The following is a 26,192-nucleotide window of genomic DNA, read 5'->3' as shown; positions in this document are numbered from 1 at the left end:
CATCTCATCCCAATATCAAAATCTCCTGGATGGAGTATTTACAACCACCCTCTTTCCTAAAAAACATTCTTTTTCTCCACCAATCAAATTCTTTACCAACTCCAATTGAAGACCTATTTTTACAAAAGAACCCCCTACCTGTGTCCTTTCCAAGATTTACAACATTATATTATGGCAGGACACCCCCAGTTTACTAGATCGTGGGAGAGCGAGTTGTCTGTTTCTATATCAGACTCTGATTGGGATAGGGCATTTACATTTTCACACAAATTGTGCCACACAGGAAAAAAATAATGAATTGCTCCACAGGTGGTATAGGTGTCCAAACCTCATTCGCTGTATTTATCCGGCAATATCGGACTCTGCTGGCACTGTGGTTCTGTGAGGGGTACCTTACTCCATGTTTGGTGGGACTGCCTGTATCTCCGGCCCTTTTGGGATGTGGTCTTTCAGATCCATGAACAGGTAACACGCAACCCATTTGTCGCATCACCTAGATTGGCGCTACTCTCTATTATTCCAGGCTCGTTTGCCCAGGCTAGAAAAGGTTCATTGCGTCATTTCTTACCAGCAGCTCGAACTATAATTCTTGCCATTGGGAACCCCCGGCACACCTTCCATAGAAGAGTTTATTCAAGAGCTGAACTATTTAATGCACATGGAAGAATTGTGGTGACATCATTGGTTCATTCGCTCATGCAAAAGAGAATCATTAAGACTAAAAGGGGCTTTTGGTTAGAAGTCTGGAAATGTTCCTGATTAATCTGTTTAATGTACTGATAGGTTTCTATTGGCAAGGTCTATGTGAAAAGGCTTTTTTTTTGTATAAAAATCACTAGTATATATGTCTGTATACCTTTTCTTTTCAACTGTACTAAAAGAATAGCTGACTAAGCTTGCAACACAGAGATGGGTGAGGAAAGAATGCTTTAGATAGGACATCAAAACGTAATATTTCTATGGAATTTCATATCTTTTCACTCTCTAATATTTGTCTAATCTCTTAATCAACCAGTGATTTTCGTTAGCTTATTATCATGCGCTTATCCTATAATGACATCATAGAAAAACGTTTACCTTCCACCTCCAGCGTCATCACTTTATAGTCTGATCCATCAGAAGATATAATGCAAAAATATTGGCCCGCATCAGTCATCTGTACTTTACTTATGTGAAGAATGGCGCGGCCGTTGTGCAGTTCGTCCGATAAAAGCTTCATGCGGGCACTAGAGTTCTTGCCTTGTAATACTTCAACATCTTTGCCATTAATATACTTTACTACTTCTACACCGCTCGCTGTATCTCTGTTGTGTTTCCATAAAACACTTAAATCTTTAACATGCGTTCCCAAGTCCATGAACTGACACTCCATGGAGACGTTACTCCCATACTCCGCAATGTAGTGAGACCTTTTGGCCTGCACTGTAAATAACCCTGAAATATAAAATATATGTCAGGAAACAGTCATGCATTTTTAAATACTGCAGATTTCCTGTTTTGAGGAGTGAACAAAAACTGTCTTTTCAGGTGGTTTTTGGTTGTTCCTCAATTATTGTATCCATGCTCTTAAAGGGTTGTACCATGATTACAAGTTATCCCCTATGCACAGCTGAGTAATTCTGAATAAAAGGGAAGAAAGTATTAAAGAGATTATCCCAACTCCAATCCAACAGATAGGTGATAAACGTCCGATCGGAGAGAGTGGTTCGTCGCTAGGAGGCCCACTGATCCCAAGAAAGAGGGTCCCATGTTCCCTTCTCCTCCTCACTACAGGGTTGCTGCACCTACCGGCAGTGTCAAGGAGATTGAATAGAGTAGCAGTTGCACATGAAGGGTGCTACTCCATTCACTTCAATGGGGCTGGTGGAACTGAGTACAAGCACTTGACTATCTCTAGAAGTCCCATTGAAAATGAATGGAGTGGCACTTCTGCTCCATTCAATCTTCTTTTCACTGCAAGAAGTTCCTTGATCCCACATTAAGGAGTAGAGGCGAATACAGGACCCCCATTCTTGGGGGCTCAGATGTGAGACCTCTACCAATCAGACTTTTATCACCTATACTATGAATTGGTGATAAAACTCATTCTTGGGATAACCCCTTTAACAGCCGCCACCACCAGGGAAGGAAAGGTTCAAGTGAGACGCTTTTGTAATGCACATGTGAAACTAAAGATGAGCTTGATCTTATCTCCCTTTTCATTGTCTTTTTTTGCAATGCACTACATAACATTGCAGACAGGAAACAGAAAGTGTCGCGTTCAGGAAAAGAGACTGTAACTTTGCCAGCATAATATCCCAAAAATTGACCCTATGTGTTACAGAAGAAGTCTCTTGGGTATATCCCAGGGAAGGCTATTCTTCATAGACTACGAGTACATAGGCTTACAGGAGATCACTATGAAGTATGGTTATCCTTTCCATCTTAACTCTGAGTGGTATTAGTGGTTAAGGGGAGCTATCATTTTCACTAAATTGTATCTCTGCAGAGTTTATAACCTGGTCTATATTAAAGAAGGACAAATGGATGATGGCCTTCAATGCCTGTGATGGATATTACATATACCTGGTCATGTCTTTGTGGCTTTTTAATGCTCTACCTGACAACCAACATTTTGTCAATGAGCTATTCTGTAATTTCCTCCTTGGTGTATCTGGATAACATGACCGTTTATCTCCAAAGAGCTTCACTTCAGCAGCATGGATGCTAATACTTACAGCTTCTCAATGAGAATTTACTTCATGCAAAACTGGAGAAATACTTTGAGAAGTCTGAACTTCCTTCTCTTAGGTACGTCATTTCAGCTCAAGATTTGAAGATGGATTCCAATAAGATTTCAGAGTAAAAAGTGCGGCAGCATCAAGGATTGCAAAAGAAATATTCAAGCTTTATTCTTCCATGACATCAAGATAAAACAGCAATGTTTCAACTGAATGGTCTTTTTCAAACTGTCACAATATACAGAATATCCCCTTTAAATAATCCCCGTATAATCCAGAATTCCAATTATAGACTAGGTCAACACCAAGTCTGCAAACCTGGATGCTGCCGCACTTTTTACTCTGGACTTGCTTTGGGAATGTGTTCAGGTTCCTGATGGCTATTGCATACTGGAGGTCCAGCCACTAATTGTGGTGAGCAGGACTGCTGCTGGTGCTCTACTATACATGCCTCCAATAAGATTTCAGTCATTCTTTGCTGTCCTCATCCTACAGTTCTTAAAGAACTGTAATGTTTTGCTAACTACTATAATTTTTTTGGTCAAAGTGGATGCCTCTTCAATGCGTGTAGATGCCATTTTCTCTTTAAAAAGCATCTCCCTGGTGGACCTGAGGGCTATTTTTTTGGATTAAAAAAGTGAACTCCTCTGTAGTACAACATCTCTAGCCTCTCACTTTCCACCTCCTTACAATATAGAAAAGTAATGGTTTCAGGTTCTCCTTAAGCTCAACCCCTCCCCCTTCCCCACTGTACCCTGTTATCCTGAACCAACCCTTCTCCCCCAGCAAGCCTACAGATAGTTTTATTTGGTGGCGAAGTAGAGGATTGGTTTCACTACATCACTTTGTCACATTAAATGACTATACAGCAAGTCACAGAAAATACTCAGTTCCAGGCCACCTGTGGCTGGAGGGTCGCCAGATACAAAGCTTCCTGCAATCCATGATCCCCCAACCGAACTCCCAAATATCCAAAACGCAGTTTGAGAGACTGTGTATCTGGTCACCCCTTCATCCGGGAATGATCTCCCTCCCATATAATAAACTAAATCTACCTTCACACAATAATAAACTCCCGTTTATGAGGCGCCGGGAGGAGGATCTGAACATATCACTTTCAACTGTGAGATGGCACCATTGCTGTGCATTTATTGCCAAGGGAAGCTACCGGGTGATTTTGGCTGAAACATCTTATAAGATATTGCACAGGGCTCACTAGGTCCCCACAATGATTCACAGGTTCTCTCCCACCACCTCCGCCAACCGCTTTAGAGGCTGCGGGCCGTTGAGTACATGTTTGCATACCTGGTGGACATGCCACTGGCGAGATCTCTATGAAGACGAGTCGTCACCCTGATAATGATAAGTCATTGCCTCTGACCCAGAGGTGTAACTTGAAACGTCTGGGCCCCAATGCAAAATCTGTAACAGGGCCCCCAACTATAATTCTTTATTCATACTACTAGGCTCCCTATATGTAGAAGAGAGGCCTTAAGGGCCCCCTAAGGGTCCTGGGCCCGGGTGCAATTGCATCCCCTGCATCCCCTATGGTTACGCCCCTGCTATGACCCCCTCAGTTTGTCTGCTGGCAGATAAGCCGACCGGGTTTAACAATCAGCAACACAAACTATCCCAAGTTGTATGGCAGCCAGGATCTATATAGCACCTCAATAATTGAAACTCTTCCTTGATCTAAACCCTACCATAGCTAGAATTTCCAAAATGATGATTTGTGAGAGACTGCCCGCTTTCACAAGTTTCAACTTCATATTCATCTAAAGGCCAGCTTACATGAATCGTAGGACTGGTACCCCATCTTGCTTCATTGATGCATCTGACTCCTATTTAGAGGATCCAGTGTGCATTATAGATTTGCAATGTATTCTAGCCCATCTGGGAGTCTCCTTGCCATCTACCTAGTGGTCTGAGCTTTATAGCTCCTGCCTTGTGCTGCTAGGTTCTTTTGCTAAGCACATTTCTCAATGCTGTCTGGCCATCCAGCCAGGTTGCAAACCATGCATCTCCTCGCAAGATACCACTGGTGTTCTCACTGCAGATGAGATGTTAAGGACATTGTGTCGGCCAGCTTTTCCTGTGCGTGAGGCACATTCTGCTCTACTGCAGCCATTTCCCATTCCCACACACGTCCATGGAATTTTTCCACATATTCCTAAATTTCCAGAAGGAATAAGAGAAACGGCTCAACATAGGATTCTAAGAAAATATATATTTCATGTGTAATACAAGTATTTCCTAAAGCAGACATGTCAGGAGGTTCTTTTTAGTAAACAGCACAGTTTTGTAAGGCATAGGAGGTCTGATGACTGGAGAAACATTTACTGCTTACCTTTTATAATGCTGTAACTGTTCCACAAAAACAAAGCAAGCAGAAAGTTATTATGTGGAGCCATCTGGAGCCTAAACCACAAAGACAACAACAAGTACAATTGGTCAGTTATTCAGTATGACCAAGCTTTGTAAACAGTATAAGGTTACATTCACATGCAGTGGATTTTGGTGTGGATCTGCACCCAACTACGCAGCATAACTTGCACCAAGATCTGCACCAAAATCCACACCATATTGTGTAGTGATTGACAAGGATCGGCAGCAGATTCCACCCTTTCAATCGCAGGGGTGAAGTCTGCAGTGGATCTGCGTCAAAATCCGCACCGATGGGCAGATTTTGTAGGTTTTTGATGAGAAATCTCACATGGATTTTGGTGCTGATTCTCCGCTGCAGAAAATCCACACCAGTTCCGCTACATGGGAATGAATGTATCTTAAGCATTGATTAAACTAGTGTGGGTCCCCAGGGGGGTCGTGTAAAGAGCTGGAGGGGCTATAAAGGGATTTACAAAATAAAATAAAAAAACGTAAAAAAAATGTATTTATCTTTAATAAAATGTGTATAGCGGGTAGTAGTTGTTTAATATACAAATATTGACTTGTTGGTCAACAGTATGGTGTATAGACTGGAAATGCTGTGTCATTCAGTGCCATCTAGCTATGAATGGCACATGCTATTGAACATGCTGGAAAGTCCACAAAATAAAGATAAGCAGATTGGGCTACTTGGTAACTGCAAGACATAATGCGTATGTAAATATCATTCAAACTACTATTGTGATGCAGGAACGGGTCAATGCAAATCGAAAATGGTGCTTTGCCATTTGTTGCCTAGTAGCCAAATTAGTTTACCTTTGTTTTGTCGACAATTTAAATATGTTTTAATGCCCTCACTGTGTAGCTAGATGATGCTGGAGTCTTCTGGAAGCAATCCAACTATATATAAGCAGTGAAGTGCAACGGCACATTATTTCCAGTCTGTGCGCCATGCTGTTGACTGACAAGTGCAATAATAAACAACTGGTAAAAGCTATACGCATTTTGTTAAAAAAAAAAGATATGTTTTTTTAAAAAGTGATACAGAATATTTCATGCCATTGTTGCACCATATACGTGTTTTTGGTTTTACAGGGACTTTTATTTTTTGAATGGGGCCAATTATGATGGTGGTTGTGAGGGTTTGCAAACAAAAGTCTTCCCCAAAAATTAGTTGCACCTTCAGAAAGTTTGGTAATAACCACTGGATTAAACAGTAACATATAAATCAATATGATAAAACAAACCAAATCGGGCATGTGTGCAGTAGGGTATTGTGACATATCGCTATCTAGTGGATGGTGCAGTCAATATCAAAGTGGGACTTGTTAAAGTATATCTTAAGAGAAAAACGAAACCTTCACAATGGTCTTAGATTCTCTAGGCACTACCCTCTGTGGAGCCTACATGCTATTCACACATAGCAGATTTTTTGCAGAGATTTTTGACTGACTGTCCCATTCATCTGAATGCGGCTTGCAGAAATCCAGGTCTTTGCTGTGAAAATAACCCCATTCAGGCGAACAGAACTTATTACAGTCATAGAATCTTCTGCAATCAGTCTGCTGCTTGTCAATATTACTTTAAGGCTGGGTTTCCATGGGGTGGATTCCCGACGGAAATCCCATGGTTTGGCCGCAGCGAAAAACCGCAAGATTTCCGCTGGGAGAACCACTGCTTCAAAACCCACAGCGGTTTTGAAGCGGCCCGGCCGCTCGCTCTTCCACTGCGGCCGGCGCTCCCATAGAGGAGAGCGCGGACGCAGCGGGAAAAAAAAAATAGACATGCTGCGGTCGGCAAATGCGCACCGCAGCAGCGGCTTCTGCCGGCTTAGCCGCAGCGGATTTGCCGTCCTGTGTGGACAAGATTTCTGAGAAATCTCGTCCACATGGCTGGCGAATCCCGGGATTAGCGGCGGCATGTGGATTTGCCGCAGCGAACTTCCGCACTGAATTTCCACGGAAAATCAGCTCCATGTGAACCCAGCCTTAGGATAATCTGTTTCTGCTCTAGACCTCTTCTTCCTCTTAATTCACTAACAGAATGTTAGGGCTCTTTTTTCTGGGATTTGCGCTCATGATACACAGTAGCAAACTTTTGGCCCCTTGCACACTGCAGAGCCAGATTCTACATGCGGAATCCCGTAGCAGAATTGGGCTCTGCCAGCAGCGGCTTCTGTGCGTACATGTCACTGTTCATTCTCTTTTGTACTGCGGATGGTCCGCACAGGCAAGCCATCGGACATACACAGTACAGGTTTATTTTTTAACTACTGCTTGACCTTTCTGCAATGTGACTGCAGAAGGGCCTCAGATCAGATGGCTTAGATTGACTTCAATTAAAGCCATCCACGCGGAATCCTTGGAAAAATGGAGCATGCTGCAAATTTTTCCTCCGGAAACCGTAGTTGGTTTATGGAAGTGTACAGGAAGAATCAATTTCCCATAGCATGCTATGGGCGCTATTTGCTGCGGATCCGCGGTGCAGACGCCCGCCGCGGATTCTGCAGCAAATATCTGTCCGAGGTGCTGAGCCCTTACGTTACTTTCAACCGTGCCTCACGCACACCGCATGCAGTATCTTGGTGCGTATTACACATGCATACTTGTCAAGATAGTGTATGGGGTATTATCGGTACACTGCAACTACGCAATGCATTGCATACTGCTGCGTGCTCCCGGAGTGGAGGATACGCCCACGAAAAAAACTCGTGTGAGAGAGCCCTTATAGTTGTCTGCCATGGGCAGTGAACCTTCAGCCTGGTCACTAAATTGAACTACACGGAGAGCTTCTGTCAAAACTATCATTGTTTCTATTCTACAGAATTGTAATTTGCTCTCTGCTGCTGTAGAGAATAAATTACATGTTGCTATGTAGTATGGCAGTAACCGAGTCGCATAAAAGGCCTCCATGTGTGTTCTTCATACATGTAAGATCTTAGAAATGTAGGAAAGTTCACTACATTGCCCTGATTTCATGATGACCCTACTATGAAGCGGCTGTCAATCCCCCTTTGCAGAACTGAAGGGTAAATCACATCATTTAACACTTCTGAAGCACTGTGTTGTGTCCACCAAATGCAAAAGTCATTGCCTTATATTTTTCTATTTTGGGCATCATTTTTTAATGCCAGATTTTCTATGTTTATTTTTGTTTTATTCATTATTCTCAATAAGTGGAAGTCATCTTTACGCAATATGCATACTGTGCAGCCTTCAGTTTCTGATCCTTATTCTGGGGATAGTTCTGCTTTAAAGGGGTTTTCTGGACAAAAACAAATCGATGACCTATCCTCAGGATTGGTCATCAATAGTTAATTGCTAGGTGCCCACTGCACAGATTCTCCTGTGATCGCCTGGCCTGCTATCACTGCAGCGGGACGGACATGCATCATAGGAAACAGGACCGGAGGTCGTCTAGCTGGCTTCACTCCCATTGAAATCAATGGGAGCCAAAGCTGCTAATACACTTCTGCAGCTGACCCTAGTGTCAGAGGCAGATGTATAATAGCGGCTCAGCTCCCATTAATTTCAATGGGAGTGAAGCCAGCTAGGCCAATTCCGGTCCCATGTTCCACGACGCACATCTGGCTCGCTGCAGTGACAGAGGGCTTGGGGATCAGGTGATCGCTGGGGATCCCGTGTGGTGGGTCCCCGGTGACTAGCTATTGATGACCTATCCTGAGGATAGATCATCCATAGTTTTTGCCTGGAAAACTCCTTTAAATTGAAATTATATCCTAAACCTCTAGTCTGGCTCCCTTATTGTGAGGGACATTGCTGGGTGAAGAAGGGGATCTATGTTAAACAGGTCTTTCCCTTTTAGATATAAGATGTTTTCCATTATTAGAATGGACCGATCTGGTGACTGGGTTAAAGAGGTTGTCTCACTACAGACAATTCTTATATATTGGAGCTGCTAGAATCCTTGGCAAACTTCTGTTTTGCAAGGGGAAGCTGTGGTCAGCTGGACATTTCCCGTGCAACTGTATTCCATGTCAGCTGTATGGGGGGAATTAAGGATTATGATAAGAGATTAGTGAAATAATCAGTTTGTGTCAGTATCAGGCTGATTTCACGAAAATCATCGTGAATTCAGACGGTCAATTCTGATTACCGTTAAAATCGATGGGAGTAAAAGTCTGGTTCACTAATTTGCCCTCCAGAAAGTCTCCAATGCAGCCAAAGCCCTTGAAATTGCATGAAAATTCAGCCATGCATCTAGGGAACACTGTGTTCCACCCAAAAATTGGTAAAAATAGTATACAGTGGTGTAGGGGTCAAACATAGCACAAGTGAGTCACTGAAAACAAAAGAAGGCCCACATAGGGTCTTGTAGATCAAAAATTGTGCCAAGAAAGACAGCAGGTGTGCTGCTTGTTATAAAAGGAATGGTATACATTTTACGAGGAGTGATTCTTCCAGGTGAAGACGATACTCAAAAAAACATTGTGGAGCTACAGCTGCTTCTTGTGCTTTAGAAAACTTTACCTTTTAGGCCCCCTGTCCATGGGTGTGATTTCGCTGGCGGCAAATTGCCGGCGAATCACGCCGTCTGAAGCCCAGTGTCCACAAGCAGAGAATCGTTGCGATTCTCCGCTTGCGGACGGCAAGTCACAGCACGCTGCGAATTGCCGCGATTCTCCGTGATCAGCCTATCTGTCAGATAGACTGACAGCGGAGATCCGTCGGCCAGCTCCTGCTTCCGGGCGACGGCTCCTGTGGCAGGGATCCGCTGTGGGTTACCACAACACCCGTCGCCCGGGGACAGGGGCCTTAGTGTCGTTTTCTGCAGCTTATTAGCTATCTTTGTGGTTTGCAGAGAATCACTTCCAGCTGCAAATGGCCTGCAAATAATTGATAGTGGCCAGACTGGCGACTAAACAATGTCTAAGACTGCTGACAAGCACTGTGTGTATTTGCTATTTCTCTTTTTGGTTTTATTTTTGTTTTATATTAACAAAAAAAAACTACTTTCAACTAAATAAGCTGCAATTCCTGGGAGGCACAACATGCGAGAATAGAGGGCCACAGTGTATAGCTTGTATCTTTTCAGCTGTCCCCGTTTGGTGAAGCGTAATTAAATTTCCCAAACCCTACTACTAGCTGCTTAAGGTCTGCAAATAATTTATAGTGGCTGGACTGGCGACTTTAAAATAGGTCACTGACATGCACTGTGTGCATTTGCTGTTTCCCTGTTTAGTTTTCTTCAATTTTAACAAAAAAAAGCACTGCCAACTAAATAGGCAGCAATCTCAGTTAGCTGTGTAAGGTCTGAAAATAGTTTGTACTGGTTGAACTGGTGACTTTGGATGCCTGTCCACGGGCGTTGCGATCTCCAGATCTCCGGGAGCCACCGTTGGGGAGCAGGAGCCAGCTGATAGGCTCACCGTGAAGAATCGCGGCAATTTGCAGCATACTTTGATTTGTCGGCTGCAAGTGGAGAATCGCTATGATTCTCCACTCGTGGATAGGGGGGCTGTGCTTTCCATAGCAACGCTATGGGAAGCGTTCACTGCGCTCCCCGTGGCCAGATTATCGCTGCAGGGAACACAGTGAAAATTCGCCCGTGGACAGGAGCCCTTTGAATTACATATGAGAACTAAACAGAGAACTGCAATATTCCCCACACCAAAGCGTACTTTGTCTGTCTGCTTTGCTGCTATATATGTTAACAGCATCAGAAATATACCCTCTCTCAATGTACAAATCACATTTCGTATAGGCATATAAACCTGATGCAACAGCTTTCTCTGCTCCCTCCAGTAGAACCCCATTTAGGTTCTCTACTTCTATACAAGCTTTCACACCCAGCAGCAATAAATCCTTTGTAGAATATCTGTCCCTATTAAAATAAACTACATTTTATGTAGTCATATAAACATGATGCAGCTTCTCTGTCCTGGGCTCAACTGTAAAATGTGCCTATGTTATACATGGCTAGGTCTTGTGATGCCGGCTTCCAATGAAACTATTGCCCATATGCAGGATGGAGGACACATTTTGTGACATCAGCAAAGCATCCTGGCTGCTGATTTGCTGCACGCTGACCTCTGCAGGAGGCATAATAGGAAATTTTATTTTTTCCAAAAATCAGTTTGGACTAACCTGATTCGATTTTGCGAAATTCTGCACAATTTTATTGCCCAGCTGATTAAGATGACCATCACGACTAGAGATACCATGAGCGCTGGGCTCTTTAAAAAATATTGGCCCCTGTTACCAGCTTCAGAATTCCAAAGCTGTTTACCAGTCCATTAAATATGTAGGTGTAATGCATATATACAACGACCAAACCAAGCCTAGTGCATACATACAGTTCCAAAACCAATGCCACAACATAAATATTGTAGTAGAAACAGCTTAGTACATTTGTATGGTAAGAGAACCAAGGTTACTGAATAGAGGCACACCGGGAACCAAGGTAAGCGCATAAATACAGTAACCAAACCAAGCCCAGTATAAGAAGGAAGGAACGTAAGCCTTGTATATTGATATAGTGACAGAACCAAGTTTAGTATATACATACATTAATAGAACCAAGCTGACTGCACAGATATTTCCAGGTGGATTTGTGGCAAAAATGAACTTTATGGGTTTTAAAATCCACGTGTTCTTTATTTCGCGCTGATTTTTTTTTCAGAGTGTGTGAATGGACCATAACTTATCCCATTCATATGCAATGCTGGTGAAATACCAGCTGATTCTGTGAGGGTCCAGGGGTGAAATCTGCACCGCAGGCACGCTCTTCCCCAGGCACAGTTTTACATGCATACTTCTATACACACAGGTGTATTTTTGAGCATCCTGTCACATTCATAGCCCTACATGTGCATTTGAAGCTGGATGGTTACCTCATTTCATAGTCTGATGCTGGGTTCCCATGAGACGGCTTCACTGCAGAAATTTTGCGGTTTTGCTGCAGTAAAAAATTGCGAGATTTCCGTGGGATAAGCGCAGCTTCAAAACCCACGGCACTTGGCTGTGGGTTTTGGAGCGGCTTCGCTGCATGCTTTTCCGTTGCGATCAGCTCTCCCATAGAGAAGAGTGAGGCCGCAATGAAAAAAAAAAAATAGACATGCTGCGCCCCGGGAATCCGCGCCGCAGCGCCGGCTAATGCAGACTTTGCCGCGACAGATTGTCCACCCTGTGTGAATGAGATTCTTGACAAATCTCGTCCACATGGCTGGCCAATTCCGGGGTTAGCGGCCGCAGGCGGATTTGCCGCAGCGAAATTCCGTGGCAAATTCGCTCGCTCTGTGTGAACCCAGCCTTAGTCTTCCTGAATGCAGGCACCTTATAAACATAACATTTGATATATCTGAAAGAGTATAATTGTTGTGCATCACTAAGGCTGTCTGTCCACGGGCGATCATCCGCGGGTGATTTATTACGCCCTGAAAAGCTTTCCGTAGTGTTGCTATGGAAAGCGCAGCTCTGGCGTCTACGAGTGGAGGATCATAGCGATTCTCTGCTCGCAGGATTTAAATCGCGGCATGCTGCGATTGCCACAATTCTCTCTGGTGAGCCTATCTGTTAGATAGGCTCACGCAGGAGACCTGACAGCTCTCCTACGCCCCCCTTCCTTCCTTCAGGAGAATATCGCTAGCGATATTACGCCTCGGCCGTGGACAAGGGGCCTAAAACTGTGATAATGAGTGCATGACACATTAACGCTTGCGTTAGCAGCCCCATTGAAATGAATGGGAGCGTTGTACAGTGTTAACGCAGCGCTGAAAACACAGCACTAAACGCTGAAAAAACCGCCTGTGTGGAGGGAGGCCTTAGCATGTGAAATATTGTCACAGTAAAATAACTACTAGTTCTGCAGAAATGCCACAGGAACCACGTAGGGTGACATTCACCTACTATGGTATATGACAGAATGGGCATTGAAGCCTAGGATACTTCTATCTAATAGTCTGCTACATGCAACTATGTAGGAACAGTACATTTAAATTAGCGGTGGAAGCACCTATATGTATTTACTACATGGTAAAACCTGACAAATGACATGAAGTATCACAAGACATCTTACCTTCTTTCCTTGCTCTACCATTCTACAAGGCAGGTTAGGAGGTTTATATTCCACCCACAGGTTTCACACAGCCTATAAAACGTTTTCACGCTTCTAGAATCATCACTTTTTAACCCACTCAGCTATGATTTTTTCCCCTGCCATTTAAGAAAGCTTTGAACCTCCACACTATGACATCATGCAGGGGTGTACATATAGGTTTTCAGGTAATTGACACAAACCAGTCTGAATTTCTGGTCTGATTCATTTCTTCTCTCCGTTTGGACCAGTGCTCCTTCTTTCTGATATAAACTCACAATACCCTGCTTCCCCCCACAGTCAGAGTGAGGGCGGGCTCACACGGGCGGATTTGTATTGCAGATTCCGCGATCGCCGTCTGCGCGGACAATCCGCAGTAAAACGTGGGCATGGAAAGCCATATATGTTTTGTCCACAATCACGGGTACGAATTGCATATTCCATGAGCGGAGGAAAAATCGCAGCATGCTCTAGAGTGCCACGGAATCCGCAAGGACGGCCTCCATTGATGTCAATGGAGGCTGTCCAACCCACGGTCCATATGCAATTAACATTGCGTATGGGCTGCAGGTACCCATGTCATTGTAAAGCGATGGCACGGGAAATACAAATAAACAACAAAAAATAGAATGTCCACAGTATAGAATGTCCCCTACTTACAATCAGGTTCCGTTCCAGGAAGCTGCTTGTAAGTGCATTTTATTGACAGCGGTATTTCAAGAGTTAACAGCTCCGATGAGCGATGCGGCTTATCGAAGCTGTTGCAGGCGAAGAAGAAACAGCCTGCACTCGATGTTCGGGGGTCCCGTACGGCCTCCTGCAATAGGATAGCGGGATGCAGTGCGGTTGTCACGGCAGCTGGGGGCCTTGTGAAAGGCACTCTGCATAGGCAGCCCTGGGGCCTATCAAGCCGTGCCTGAATTCTGCACCAAAATCCACACCGCTAACTGTGGATTTTGATGCAGAATTGCCAGTAGGATTCTGCTATTTTCAATTCTGTACCGAAATCTGCATGCTAGCAGTGTGGATTTTGGGGCTGAATATTCCGCAATAGGGCATATTTCGCAACGCTGCTGTGGAATATTCCATCCTGTGTGAAAGGTCCCTAACCAGTCCCTTATATAGGATTAATAATGTGCGCTTCTGTGTATAATGCAGATAGGTTTGCTGTGTCTTGCTTATATAAATCTATATAGATAACTATTATTTAGAATTTGCTCATCTTTGGTTCCTATTTTTGCACGTATTTTACTGATACAGCATAATTTTTACTGGGAAAGTACAATATTTATTTTCTCACAGATTAAACGGCAAAATGAGATAAGATCTAAGTTCATATTTCCCAAAAGCAACTTATGTAATATCCTCAGTAGAGATGAGCGAGCGTACTCGGAAAAGCACTACTTGCTCGAGTAATGTGCTTTATCCGAGTATCGCTGTGCTCGTCCCTGAAGATTCGGGTGCCGCTGCGGCTGACAGGTGAGTCGCAGCGGGGAGCAGGGGAGAGCGGGCGGGAGAGAGGGAGAGAAAGATCTTACCTCCGTTCCTCCCCGCTCTCCCCTGCAGCTCCCCGCCCCGTGCCGGAACCCGAATCTTCAGGGACGAGCACAGCGATACTCGGATAAAGCAAATTACTCGAGCGAGTAGTGCTTTTCCGAGTACGCTCGCTCATCTCTAATCCTCAGCAATCTCACAACACATATAGACTAGCCGTGTCTGCAGCGCCGCCTGCGTTAAAATGTAATTAGATGGAAAGTAGCTCAAATGAAGCTGCTTTCACATGGATGAGAATATCACATGAGATTTGAGCGTTGCAAGACGCAGAGATCTTGTATGAATATGAACATCAGTCTTTGGAATGGAGTCGTATACATTGCAGCATGCTTTATCTTTGCACATTCCTCAGAACGCATCGCCCATTGTTTTCATTGGGACTGGAAAACATATCGCACGGCGTGCAAGGTGCAAGCTGCACGCAAGTGAGATGCAAGGTTTCTTATTGAAAACAATGGGTAACATTTGCCAGTCCTCCAACATGACTGAAAGCCATGCTGGAGGATTGCAACTTTATTGAAGTGATGGGAGGCGTTTTTGACAGTGATCTGGGCTATCTCTAGGAATTTTTAATTCATTTGAAGGCTGAAGTATATTTCTAGTTCTCCTATCAACTGCGTCACTGGCATGGTTCAGTGGGAGAAGCTGCTTATTAGTGAAGTATACCTCGAACACTAGTAGTACTATGAAATAGGGTCTAAATACCAAATGTGTAGTGGCCCAAAGTTAGCGGGGCACCTCCATAATGTTAGGTGTTTGTCTTGTGCTAATTGTATTGTCAATGTCTTCTATGTAGTGTGAATTTGAAATGTTTATTGCACCTTTGCAGCACTGAATGGGTTAACGTTAGAGATGAGCGAACGTGCTCGGCCACGCCCCTTTTTCGCCCGAATACCGCGAATTCCGAGTACTTCCGTACTCGGGCGAAAAAATTCGGGGGGCGCCGTGGCGGCACGGGGGTAGCAGTGGGGAGTGGGGGGGAGAGGGAGAGAGAGAGGGCTCCCCCCTGTTCCCCGCTGCTACCCCCCGCACCGCCACGCCTCTCCCCGCCCCCCGGCGCCCCCCGAATCTTTGCGCGCGAGTACTGAAGTACTCGAAAATGGCGGTACTCGGGTGCGTAAGTACTCATAACGAGTACGTTCGCTCATCTCTAGTTAACGTCTAGGTTATGTCTGAGAAATGTGTCATGTGACTGTTTTTATATATATATGTTGGTGAGAATGCTATGAAAGGCAGTCTAGAGAGAGTCTAGTCTAAGTCTGCAAGTGACTGAACCCCACAGACATTGATTGGTCTGTGGGAGGAAGAATGGAGGAAGCTGAGAGATATCCTTCAGCTTGGCCTGGGCCTGCCCTACCCAGGATGTGCCAGGGTGTTACCACTAAGCACTGAGGGAGAGAGAGAGGAAACCACCTGAAGAGTGAGTGTTGACGGGTAGAGAGTAGGAGGGAAAGAGAGTCGCCAGGAACAGGATCACACAGATAACTGTGACTGTGGATTGCCTGGATTACCCCGAGAGAGCCTTCCTGTCACACCACCTTCTAGAAGTGTAACTTGTGCCAAACTGCTGTTGTTTTGTTGGAACTTTGTTTAAGTTAAGTAAACGGATATTACCGACCGTTCCCGGTTTGTCCAAAAAGTTATCCCTGTGTGGACTACTTTTATTACAACTCAAGGATTCAACGCAGAGTCATCACGAGTGACACTGCATTTTAAGGTAACTGCAAGTTACCCTTTCCCTGTGACTCCTCCCAGCAGTAACTTGGTCAGGTCCCAAGCTACCCTCGGGGGAGGAGATGGTAGAGCCACCGTGACATAGAAAGCCTTATCTACCCCGCCATCACCTTGGTTGTGGGCCCGCTCCTCAGACGCTGCAAATGTAACAACAATAAACTGATACCCTAATTAGCAGGTCAGCGCAGAAGATATTGTGCACATGTAGACCCCTGATGATAGTTGAAACACAACAGAAATGTGTAGGATTAATTTATTTCTATATGCTTTTGGATTATTAAACGGATGATTTTTTGGCACTTGGTGTTGCGGTGCCATATTGATATATATTACCATTGGAACGTATGTGAGTGTGAGAGGTTTATGTCCATTTTGTACGCAGCTCTTTTAAAGGAGAGTATTTACTTTATTATAGTATTTTATCTATTTATTACTAAAGCCCCATGTACACTGATAGATGATCGCTCAAAAGTCGCTCAAACGATAGTTTGAGTGACAGTTTTGAGCGATCATCTTTTCATAGTCTATAGTAGCTAAGTAGCTACTATAGAATATGCAAGCAGAGCGGGACACAGCTGCTAATAGAAGAATACAGCTGTTTTGCATAAACAAACAGCTGTATTCTTTTCCGCTGACTGCCAGTATCCCAGCTGTGAATTCACAGCAGGACACAGGCACAGGGAATCTTATCAGCGCAGCTGGCTGATAACAGCCTGCTCTGCTGATAACAGCTGATCACTCAATTTTAGCAAGCTATAATTCAGCGATGCACGAAAACTGCACGATGTCTTTGCATTTAGACAGAATGAAAATCGCTTAAAATACGGATTTGAGGGATTTTTTTTTTTTTGAGCGATTCTCGTTGTGTCTAAAAGGGCCTTAATAAAGGTTATGATTTAGTTTTTTTTCTGTATAAGAATGCGAGGTGTGCCTTTCTCTATCAGCAGTGAGACATAGTTTTGACCCCTCAGAAAACTTTTCAACATGCTTAGGGGCATGTCTTTCTCTATCAGCAATTAAACAAACCTCTGTCTTTTCTATAAGTTCAAGGCTTCTAATACCCGGATTCTCCGTGGCCCCAGCGAATGAGTAGATGATGTAAACATCAGCTCATCCACCCATAGGCACTTTCTTTAGACTGCACGATTCTCAACGGAATAGGTAAGACAAATAGCAACAAGATGCATCAGTATTGAATACTGTAACAGGAATTATGAACGCTCCATTAAGGCGACTTCCACGCGGGCGACAGAATATGGACGTGAGAAAATTGAAGCAATACCACATTGGTGGTCCGTGCGATATCGCTGTGCTTTCTCACGGCGATAACACAATTTTGTGTCACTATAAAGTTGCGCGACTTTGTAGCACCATGTGTGAGGATTTTCCGGGGGAGGGGGCTTAAAATATAAGCCCTACCCTGAAAATAAGCCCTAGCCGCAGTAAAAAAAAACAAACAAAAAAACTTCATCACCTAAGAAGCGCTGTCATCTTCGGCGTGGGTCTCCTCTTCCCCTCTGGCACTTGCCTTTAGTCTTCTGCCAGCCCTTCCTGGATTGGGGGATCAAAATCTCTGCTTCTAGGAAGGGCTGGCTGTGATTGGTTTTCGGGTGCTGGCTCAGCCAATCAGAGCCGGCACTCGATAAATCAATCACAGCCATTTATTCATCGAGCGCTAGCTCTGATTGGCTGAGCCACGGCCACTCGAGAACTAATCACAGCCAGCCCTTCCTAGAGGCAGGGATTTAGATCCTCCAATCCAGAAAGGGCTGGCAGAAGACTGAAGACAAATGCCGAAAAGGAAGACGAGACACGCGCCAGAGATGACAGTGCTTCTTAGGTGATTTATTATTTATTTATTTATTTTATGCAGCTATTGCTTAGTTTAGGGCTTTTACAGTAGGATTTCCTACAGAAAGGAAGGCTCCATAGAGAAACATGGGTTACCAAAAAAATAAAAAAATTACAAATTGCTGCTGTACGTGGCATGCTTGGATTTTGTACTCTCGCAATGTCGCAGACTACAAAACATTGCTTGTGTGGAAGAACCCATAGGAAAGCATGAGCTCTACATACATGCAATTTGTAGCACTGTCGCATTTCGACAAAATCGCGCCATAAAGTCGCCCGTGTGGAAGCGTCCAAAAGTAGACCCATCATCAGATTGATACATTTTTCTGTATAAATGCTATACAAGGATAGCTGTGAGTCAATGCCTGTAGGCTGCGTATCCTGGACTCACTTCTTGAGTCTAGTTAGAATTTTTCAAAATGTATGTTACATAATGACGCCACTCGAAAGACCCCAAATGGTCTATTTTACGAATCGCTGCTCTTCATGCATTTTGGCATATATATACACCCTCAGCTGATGCTATTTTTGACAATTTTTGTAACTTAAACAGATGAGCAGGCACCAAAGATAAATTTGAAGAGGTGCAATCACCTTATGGCTGAACACTAGTGAATAACAATAAAAGCAAAGAGTCTGTAAAGAAAAACGTCATTTAGACCCGAAGTAGAAAAAAAAAGCATATAGCAGCCTTTATTGATGATATGCAAAAACACACACAAAAGAAGTGCATCAAGAGTTAAAAACATGTAAGAGTTACAAAAAGACACTCCCAACCACCAAAAAAATAGGGATGGGTGGGAAGCAGTACCCTGTACAAATATGCAGCTGCAAGGTTGCCAAAATAAGTATGAAACCACACTAATCAATAAGAATATGAGAAGCCTAAACAGCTTAATATACCATTGGTAAATGGCATAGGAAAATGTGACATCCAAAAAGAACCACAAAGAGATCTCAAATGAAGCGTGATAATCCTGGAAAAGTGTACTCATTTTTGTGTGTTTTTGTACACTACCGTTCAAAAGTTAGGGGGTCACATTGAAATGTCCTTATTTTTGAAGGAAAAGCACTGTACTTTTCAATGAAGATAACTTTAAACTAGTCCTAACTTTAAACAAATGCACTCTATACATTGCTAATGTGGTAAATGACTATTCTAGCTGCAAATGCCTGGTTTTTTGTGCAAAATCTACAAAGGTGAATAGAGGCCCATTTCCAGCAACTATCACTCCAGTGTTCTAATGGTACAATGTGTTTGCTCATTGGCTCAGAAGGCTAATTGATGATTAGAAAACCCTTGTGCAATCATGTTCACACATCTGAAAACAGTCTAGCTCATTACAGAAGCTACAAAACTGACCTTCCTGTGAGCAGATTGAGTTTCTGGAGCATCACATTTGTGGGGTCAATTAAACGCTCAAAATGGCCAGAAAAAGAGAACTTTCATCTGAAACTCGACAGTCTATTCTTGTTCTTAGAAATGAAGGCTATTCCATGCGAGAAATTGCTAAGAAATTGAAGATTTCCTACAACGGTGTGTACTACTCCCTTCAGAGGACAGCACAAACAGGCTCTAACCAGAGTAGAAAAAGAAGTGGGAGGCCGCATTGCACAACTAAGCAAGAAGATAAGCACATTAGAGTCTCTAGTTTGAGAAACAGACGCCTCACAGGTACCCAACTGGCATCTTCATTAAATAGTACCCGCAAAACACCAGTGTCAACATCTACAGTGAAGAGGCGGCTGCGGGATTTTGGGCTTCAGGGCAGAGTGGCAAAGAAAAAGCCATATCTGAGACTGGCCAATAAAAGAAAAAGATTAAGATGGGCAAAAGAACACAGACATTGGACAGAGGAAGACTGGAAAAAAGTGTTGTGGACGGATGAATCCAAGTTTGAGGTGTTTGGATCACAAAGAAGAACGTTTGTGAGACGCAGAACAAATGAAAAGATGCTGGAAGAATGCCTGACGCCATCTGTTAAGCATGGTGGAGGTAATGTGATGGTCTGGAGTTGCTTTGGTGCTGGTAAGGTGGGAGATTTGTACAGGGTAAAAGGGATTCTGAATAAGGAAGGCTATCACCTTTTTTCCCGAGTAACTGACTACTCAGGCAAAAAGATTTGGGGGGCGCCGGGGTGGAGCGCGGGGGGGGGGGGGGAGTGGGGAACAGGGGGGAGCTCTCTTCCCCCCCCCTCATTCCCCTCTGCAACCCCCCGTGCATCCCGGCGCCCCCCGAATCTTTTTGTCCGAGTAGTCAGTTACTCGGAAAAAGCGGTGTTCGGGTCCAAAAACACCCGAACCGAGTACGTTCGCTCATCTCTAGCCGTTATCACTAACAACTATGTTCCCACATTAACAGCCATTTAACCATTAAAACATTGTGATTAATATTGAATGCAGTGTTAATAAAGTGAGGGGGGAGCTCCTTTTGGGCCCATCAGGTGAACCTTGGCATTGTGACTCCCAGAGTTTTCTGTTCTACACAGACAGTCCGGGGACCTAAATATGGTCACTTTTTATACGGATGTATTTTGTTCGGTATTTTCAAACCCAAGGCTAGGTAAAATTAAAACTGGAGCCTTCAATGATAAAATATTGTACCAACAACACATAATACAGTCACTATACAAAGACCAGTATTAATAATGCCACTATACAAGCCTCAAATACTGCAATACCATTGCCATTACCTATGCAATCAAGGCGGATACAAACATGCCCATGGAAGAACTGAAAGTGTAGTGGCCTAGGGTAACAGGGCCCCTCCATAAGTATGAATGCAACTATGTGAGTGAATTTGATGTGCATTGCACCTCTGCAGCACTAAATGGGTTACTGTCTGGGTCATGGCTGGAAAATGTATCTTGTGTGTTATGTGACCATGTAATATATATGTAATTGCAAAGTGTATGCAAGGAGTAGTCTTGGTCTGTCTTACTAGCCTTAATCTTGGTCTGAGAACTGTGCCTGGTCCTACAACAAGCCCCAGGATGGAAGAGGCTGAGCGATTGTCTTGCATGTTCCTGGGCGCACTCTACCCAGGCTTCGATGCTAGTGACCTGGAGGACTGCAAGTGTATGAGAACCCGCCATGCAGCACTGAATGCCTTTTCATAAACGTGAGTGTATACCGGTAGAGAGAGAGAAAGAGAGAAGTTTGCCGAGAACCGGGTCACGCAGAAAACTTGACTGCGGATTGTCTGGAGCAATCTGAGAGAACCTCCCTGTCAGACCACTAATTTGCCTGCACCAGTGTCCTGATGATGGATGCAATTTGTTTTGGACTGTAACTTAAACTTCAAGTAAATGAGCTCTACTGGCCGTTCCCGATTTAGCTCTGAAACATTAACTCTGTGGACTCTTTATTGTCACCTTATGGGTTCACCGCAGAGGATGGAATGGTGGCGTCACGAGTGACAAGGACTTAGGGTAAACCACATAAAAAATTACTATTCAAAGACCAATTTTACTACCATACAGTGACCATATACTGGTATATAGCAATCTTACAAAGGAATTTTGTACACCATATAAGGGAATACAGTACTGTTAAATCCCTCTCCTATTTGTGCCAAACCTTCCCCTTTAACATCCCTTAACTTCACTTCCCAGAAGCACATTGGTGCCACTACATACATCTCCCATTCAGGGCATACTCCACAATCTGTACCTTCCCCTGTAGCTGACAGCTAAGAACACCATCATTTCCACAGCCAGTTACAGCTGCAGGTCATTGTGGCACAGATTGGCATTCACATGTCAACTGATCAACTTGCAAAGTGTTAGGTCGGGCAGACAAGGGAGTCGTTCTTTGAAATAGGGGATTGCCTTTTTTCCAGCACATCCATGGTTAAATTGGTTCTGCCTCTTCCACCCAGCTGTAAATTGTTTGTCATCTCTTCACCACTATATAGAGGCCTCAGACCTGACAGCCTCTGCTGCAGTGTTGGTGTATGAGTCTGATCTTGTATGCATATGGCGCAGCTGCTCCTGTTGTTCCTGTGTCTGCAGTTGGTGCTTGGTCTTCAGTTTGCTCAGTACGTCCACCTTGGTCCTCAACTTGTTCACTCCTTGGTTCTGCAAACGGTGTGGTGTTATCCAACTTCCTGGTGACCAGTCCTAACAGGGTTAATTAATGCCTAGGTTTACCTGTCTGTTTTGACATAGCCCTGTAATGATGTCACTCAATTCTGCCAGGTATCCTAACTCAGCTCAGCAGAGCCACATCATCAGCTGGAGCATTCTCCTGTGGACACTTATGAATAACTGATAGGATTACAACCAACAAAACAGACTTGGTACTGTAAGTCATTTTGGAATTAGAGCACACAAGAGGAAGCTTGTAAGGACCCTGAACCTAAGGACTTCTCTGTCAACAATGAGTATAAGTTAGTTTGTGTAGTGAGCTGATACTCAATTGTGTCTTGTCCGCGTATTATATTGTGGCTCCACATTCCAGGTTAAACACTGGGTGGATATTGTTTAAGTTCATGTATCGTGGTGAGGAGGTGTTTTGGTGGCTAAAGGTACCTTTATAGGGAATAACTGTCCAACATCTGCCCCACTGACAATCACTGCTGTGCTTTCACACAAGAGCAATAGTCGTTCAGAGAATGGAGGCAGATAGCGCTGGAGATCTCTTCCGGCCGACCGCCTCCATTCACTGCAAACAGGCAGTCGTGCATAGATTAACGACTACCTGTTTACACAAGCTGATAGTCACTTGGTTTCTAGGTGAGCTAAAAGCCAAGCGACTCCAACAAGTGAGCAATTTCTCACTCAATATCCTGTTGGTGGCCATGTGTACATAATATGACTAGCTCCCTATTCAGCTGTTTCTGGAGATTACTCGGGTGATAAGAGCCCCGTGTAAAGGTACCTCAAGGTTGTAGGGCGCAGTAAATTCAGATGAGGCCAGATTAGTGCCAATAGTGCCTATTATTGTATGTAAGGATTATACTGTTAGTGTGATTGATAGAATTGGACTATTATGCTGCACGAGCAGCAATGTTGGTTTTTCTCTGCAAACTGGATCTGTGAGGGGACCAACGACTGTGATAAAGGGGGCTGGATACTGTCTGTAAAACAGGGCCTTACACCTTTCAGGATTGCCCATTGTTCTCTTGGACTGATCTTAACAGGACACTCACTCCCAAGGTGAGTAGCAACAGTCAAGAATTTTCTCCCTTTGGATATAGCTGTGGGCTGATGTACACCCGGGTATTTAGCACTGCTTTTGTGTACTTTTCCAGCCTAATACATCTTTATAAAATTGCTTTTTTTTATTCCAATATTTTTTTTATTGAAATGATAACATGTTACATCTCTTTTGTACTCAACAACCTTGAGTGTTACACACAATTTCAATAAACTTATACTTAGAAGTTATAACTGGGTGAACAGGCTGTTTTTATAAGATGTCTTTTGATAGTTGTTTATATTAAGGCATAGTTCATACTAGACCTCTTGAGAACACATTTGTCAGTAATCAGGCTTGGTATGCCTCTATTTAATAGGCAAAGCACCTGTGAAAACCACATTTCTCATCTCTTTAACTTTAACACCTGTTGCCAATTAGCTCTGGTGAAGTCAATAACAGAGGTTTACTTATTTTTTTTCTTCACTGTGGATGTTTACTTAATGTGCTCAATAAAAGACATGCTTGCATGCTATTAGTTTAGTAAGGGCTCATTGACATGACCGTGATTTTGGTGCATATTACGCCCACAATGCATGACGGCGTGACATGTGATGAATGGAGTCAATAAAAGTAAATGGACTTTCAGTGATCCATTCACATTAGCGAGTAAACACTGCGTGTAGATACGCCCAAGAAAAAGATCGCAGCATGCTGTATTACGCAGCGTGAGCCCTATTCTTTCCTATAGGCAGCGTATGGAATACATTGTGTTTGGGCAGTGATACATATACAACCCTGCTATTAAAAAAAAAAAAAAAAGACAGTCACCCTGCGCATGGCTGCATGTGGTCATGCGATGTGCACTCGCTGCCATACATGGTGTCTGCTGGCTAACACAGACCAGTAAAATGCTGCGGGATTCCCAGTGTTTCACGCATACAGTCATGTGAATGAGCCCTTAGACTGTGTTTGTCTATGACGTGGATCTCATTCAGACCATAATTGTTAGTAATCAATACAGCAATCCAATTACAGTAATTTCGAAAGGTTCACTTATTTTTTCTTACACTTATATATGGCATGCATCTACTTATCACCAATCTAGAACCCTCACTTAACTCCTCTCAGAATAGATACAAGTTATTGCAAATCCATTGGTTTACTCCTGAAGAGTCTCTATGACTTTTTGTGACTCACCGAATTCCCTAGGAATGAATTACATATTCATTTGATATTAAAGGCAATAAAAATAGTGGTGAGCCATCAACAGCATTCCAAAAAATTATTATTAATATATACATATATATGCAGACAACCACAAGTGAAGAAAAGTCACAGATCCGGCTCAAAATACTGGAAGAAACAGCGCTGCATGTAGCACTTTTCCTTCCATCAAAAAGCCAAGCAGCTGGGCAGAAAGTGGATGGACCCCATTATAATCAATGGGGTCTGTCCAGGCTGTTCGGTTCCATCCTGAGACTGAACCATTCAGCTGCAGGGATTCCCCTTTCCTGTCCCCGAGCAGAGCAGGAAAGCGGAACCCCCAATTTCTACCATAACCTATAGTAAAAATTAAAAATATATCACAAAACTGTAAAAAGCCCAGCACACCACTATACATGCTATAACAGTATAATCAGTGCAGACAAATACCGTATATCGCTTTATATAAGATGTAAGAAAGCAGATTTGATGTGATTGATAAGGGACTGAATAGCACAAACACATTTTCATTTAGAACCAGTTATGGAAATACAATCCAAAGTTCATTAGTTTTATAAAATATGTTTCAGCCATGTGTTAAAAACGTTTATCTGCCTTCATAAAATACTAAAAAATACATCGTTATATGTAGTGGTGGCAAACTGCCTGGTATAAAGAATAGTGCCAGCAAAGTGCCCCATATAATCAGTGCCTGCATATTCCGTCATCGAAAATCATGCCAACAAAGTGCTTCAAAAGTAATCCAACAATGCCGCAGATTGCCCCCAACAGAGTGCCCAATCATACATAGTGCCAGCACAGTGCTTACCTTCAAACAGCCAAAAAGTTAAATGATACAGTTAAAGTCAATGGAAGCAATATAAATATGCAGCAAGTTCCCCCTAGTGGCGTCTGCCAGCATGTAGCGGTATGACATATCTGAACTTGGGGTAAATCAGTATGATGCTCTCTAGTTTCCTATGTTCCTGTTAAAGGAGTGCAAACTATGCATTGGATCCATGAATACATTACTAATGAGGCAGATCTAGAGGCTACTGAAATAAAAATGTGCCGATTTTTCTAAAAATTGATATTTTTCAGCTTGCCAAAAGCAGAAGAGTCCAAAATATTTTCTCCAGAGAAGGAGTTCACAAAGTAATTTTAGCTGATCTTCTATTCATGTTCTTAAAGACATGTTGGGTGCAGGGTTTCCTTGATGAGTAGTTGTACAGTCATGTGAGCGGACGGTAATTGTGTATGTACTCACCCGGGAAGCAACGGCCACAGAAGATGTCATTCTTTGCTCTGTACTGTTACAAGCTTCCTTCTAATATATAAATGTTGCGGAAGGAGGAAGTATGTTTTCAGTAATACCGTATATGATATTGTGGGAAAATCTACTTTACCAGACTGTTGCTGGAAAATGAATACGTGGAAGATGAAAACATGTCTTCTAGGAAACGTTTAGCTAAGAGAAAATTACATTGTGCTGCAAATGCAGGGTTTTCGTTAATTCATGATGTTACAAGTTCTCATAAAAGTTTCTTT

The 26,192-nt window shown here is 43.4% G+C and overlaps 1 protein-coding gene across 1 annotated transcript in view; it reads right to left on the bottom strand.

Moving 5' to 3' along the window:
• LOC136628938 (hemicentin-1-like) overlaps positions 1–25,959 on the bottom strand; it is a 103,718-nt gene extending 77,759 nt beyond the window's left edge. Inside the window, exons 1-3 of the mRNA XM_066605011.1 lie at positions 25,912–25,959; positions 5,068–5,138; positions 1,078–1,434 (exon numbers count right to left, since the gene is read on the bottom strand). Of these exons, the coding sequence (XP_066461108.1) occupies positions 1,078–1,434; positions 5,068–5,131 (421 nt within the window). The 5' untranslated portion in view covers positions 5,132–5,138; positions 25,912–25,959. The remainder of the gene's footprint in view (positions 1–1,077; positions 1,435–5,067; positions 5,139–25,911) is intronic.
• Between the last annotated feature and the right edge of the window lie 233 nt (positions 25,960–26,192).

The sequence above is a fragment of the Eleutherodactylus coqui genome, chromosome 5 (assembly GCF_035609145.1).
Source record: "Eleutherodactylus coqui strain aEleCoq1 chromosome 5, aEleCoq1.hap1, whole genome shotgun sequence".
NCBI classification, from domain to species: domain Eukaryota; kingdom Metazoa; phylum Chordata; class Amphibia; order Anura; family Eleutherodactylidae; genus Eleutherodactylus; species Eleutherodactylus coqui.
Note: the sequence above shows the minus strand (reverse complement) of the source record. Positions and strands in the feature narration are given on the sequence as shown.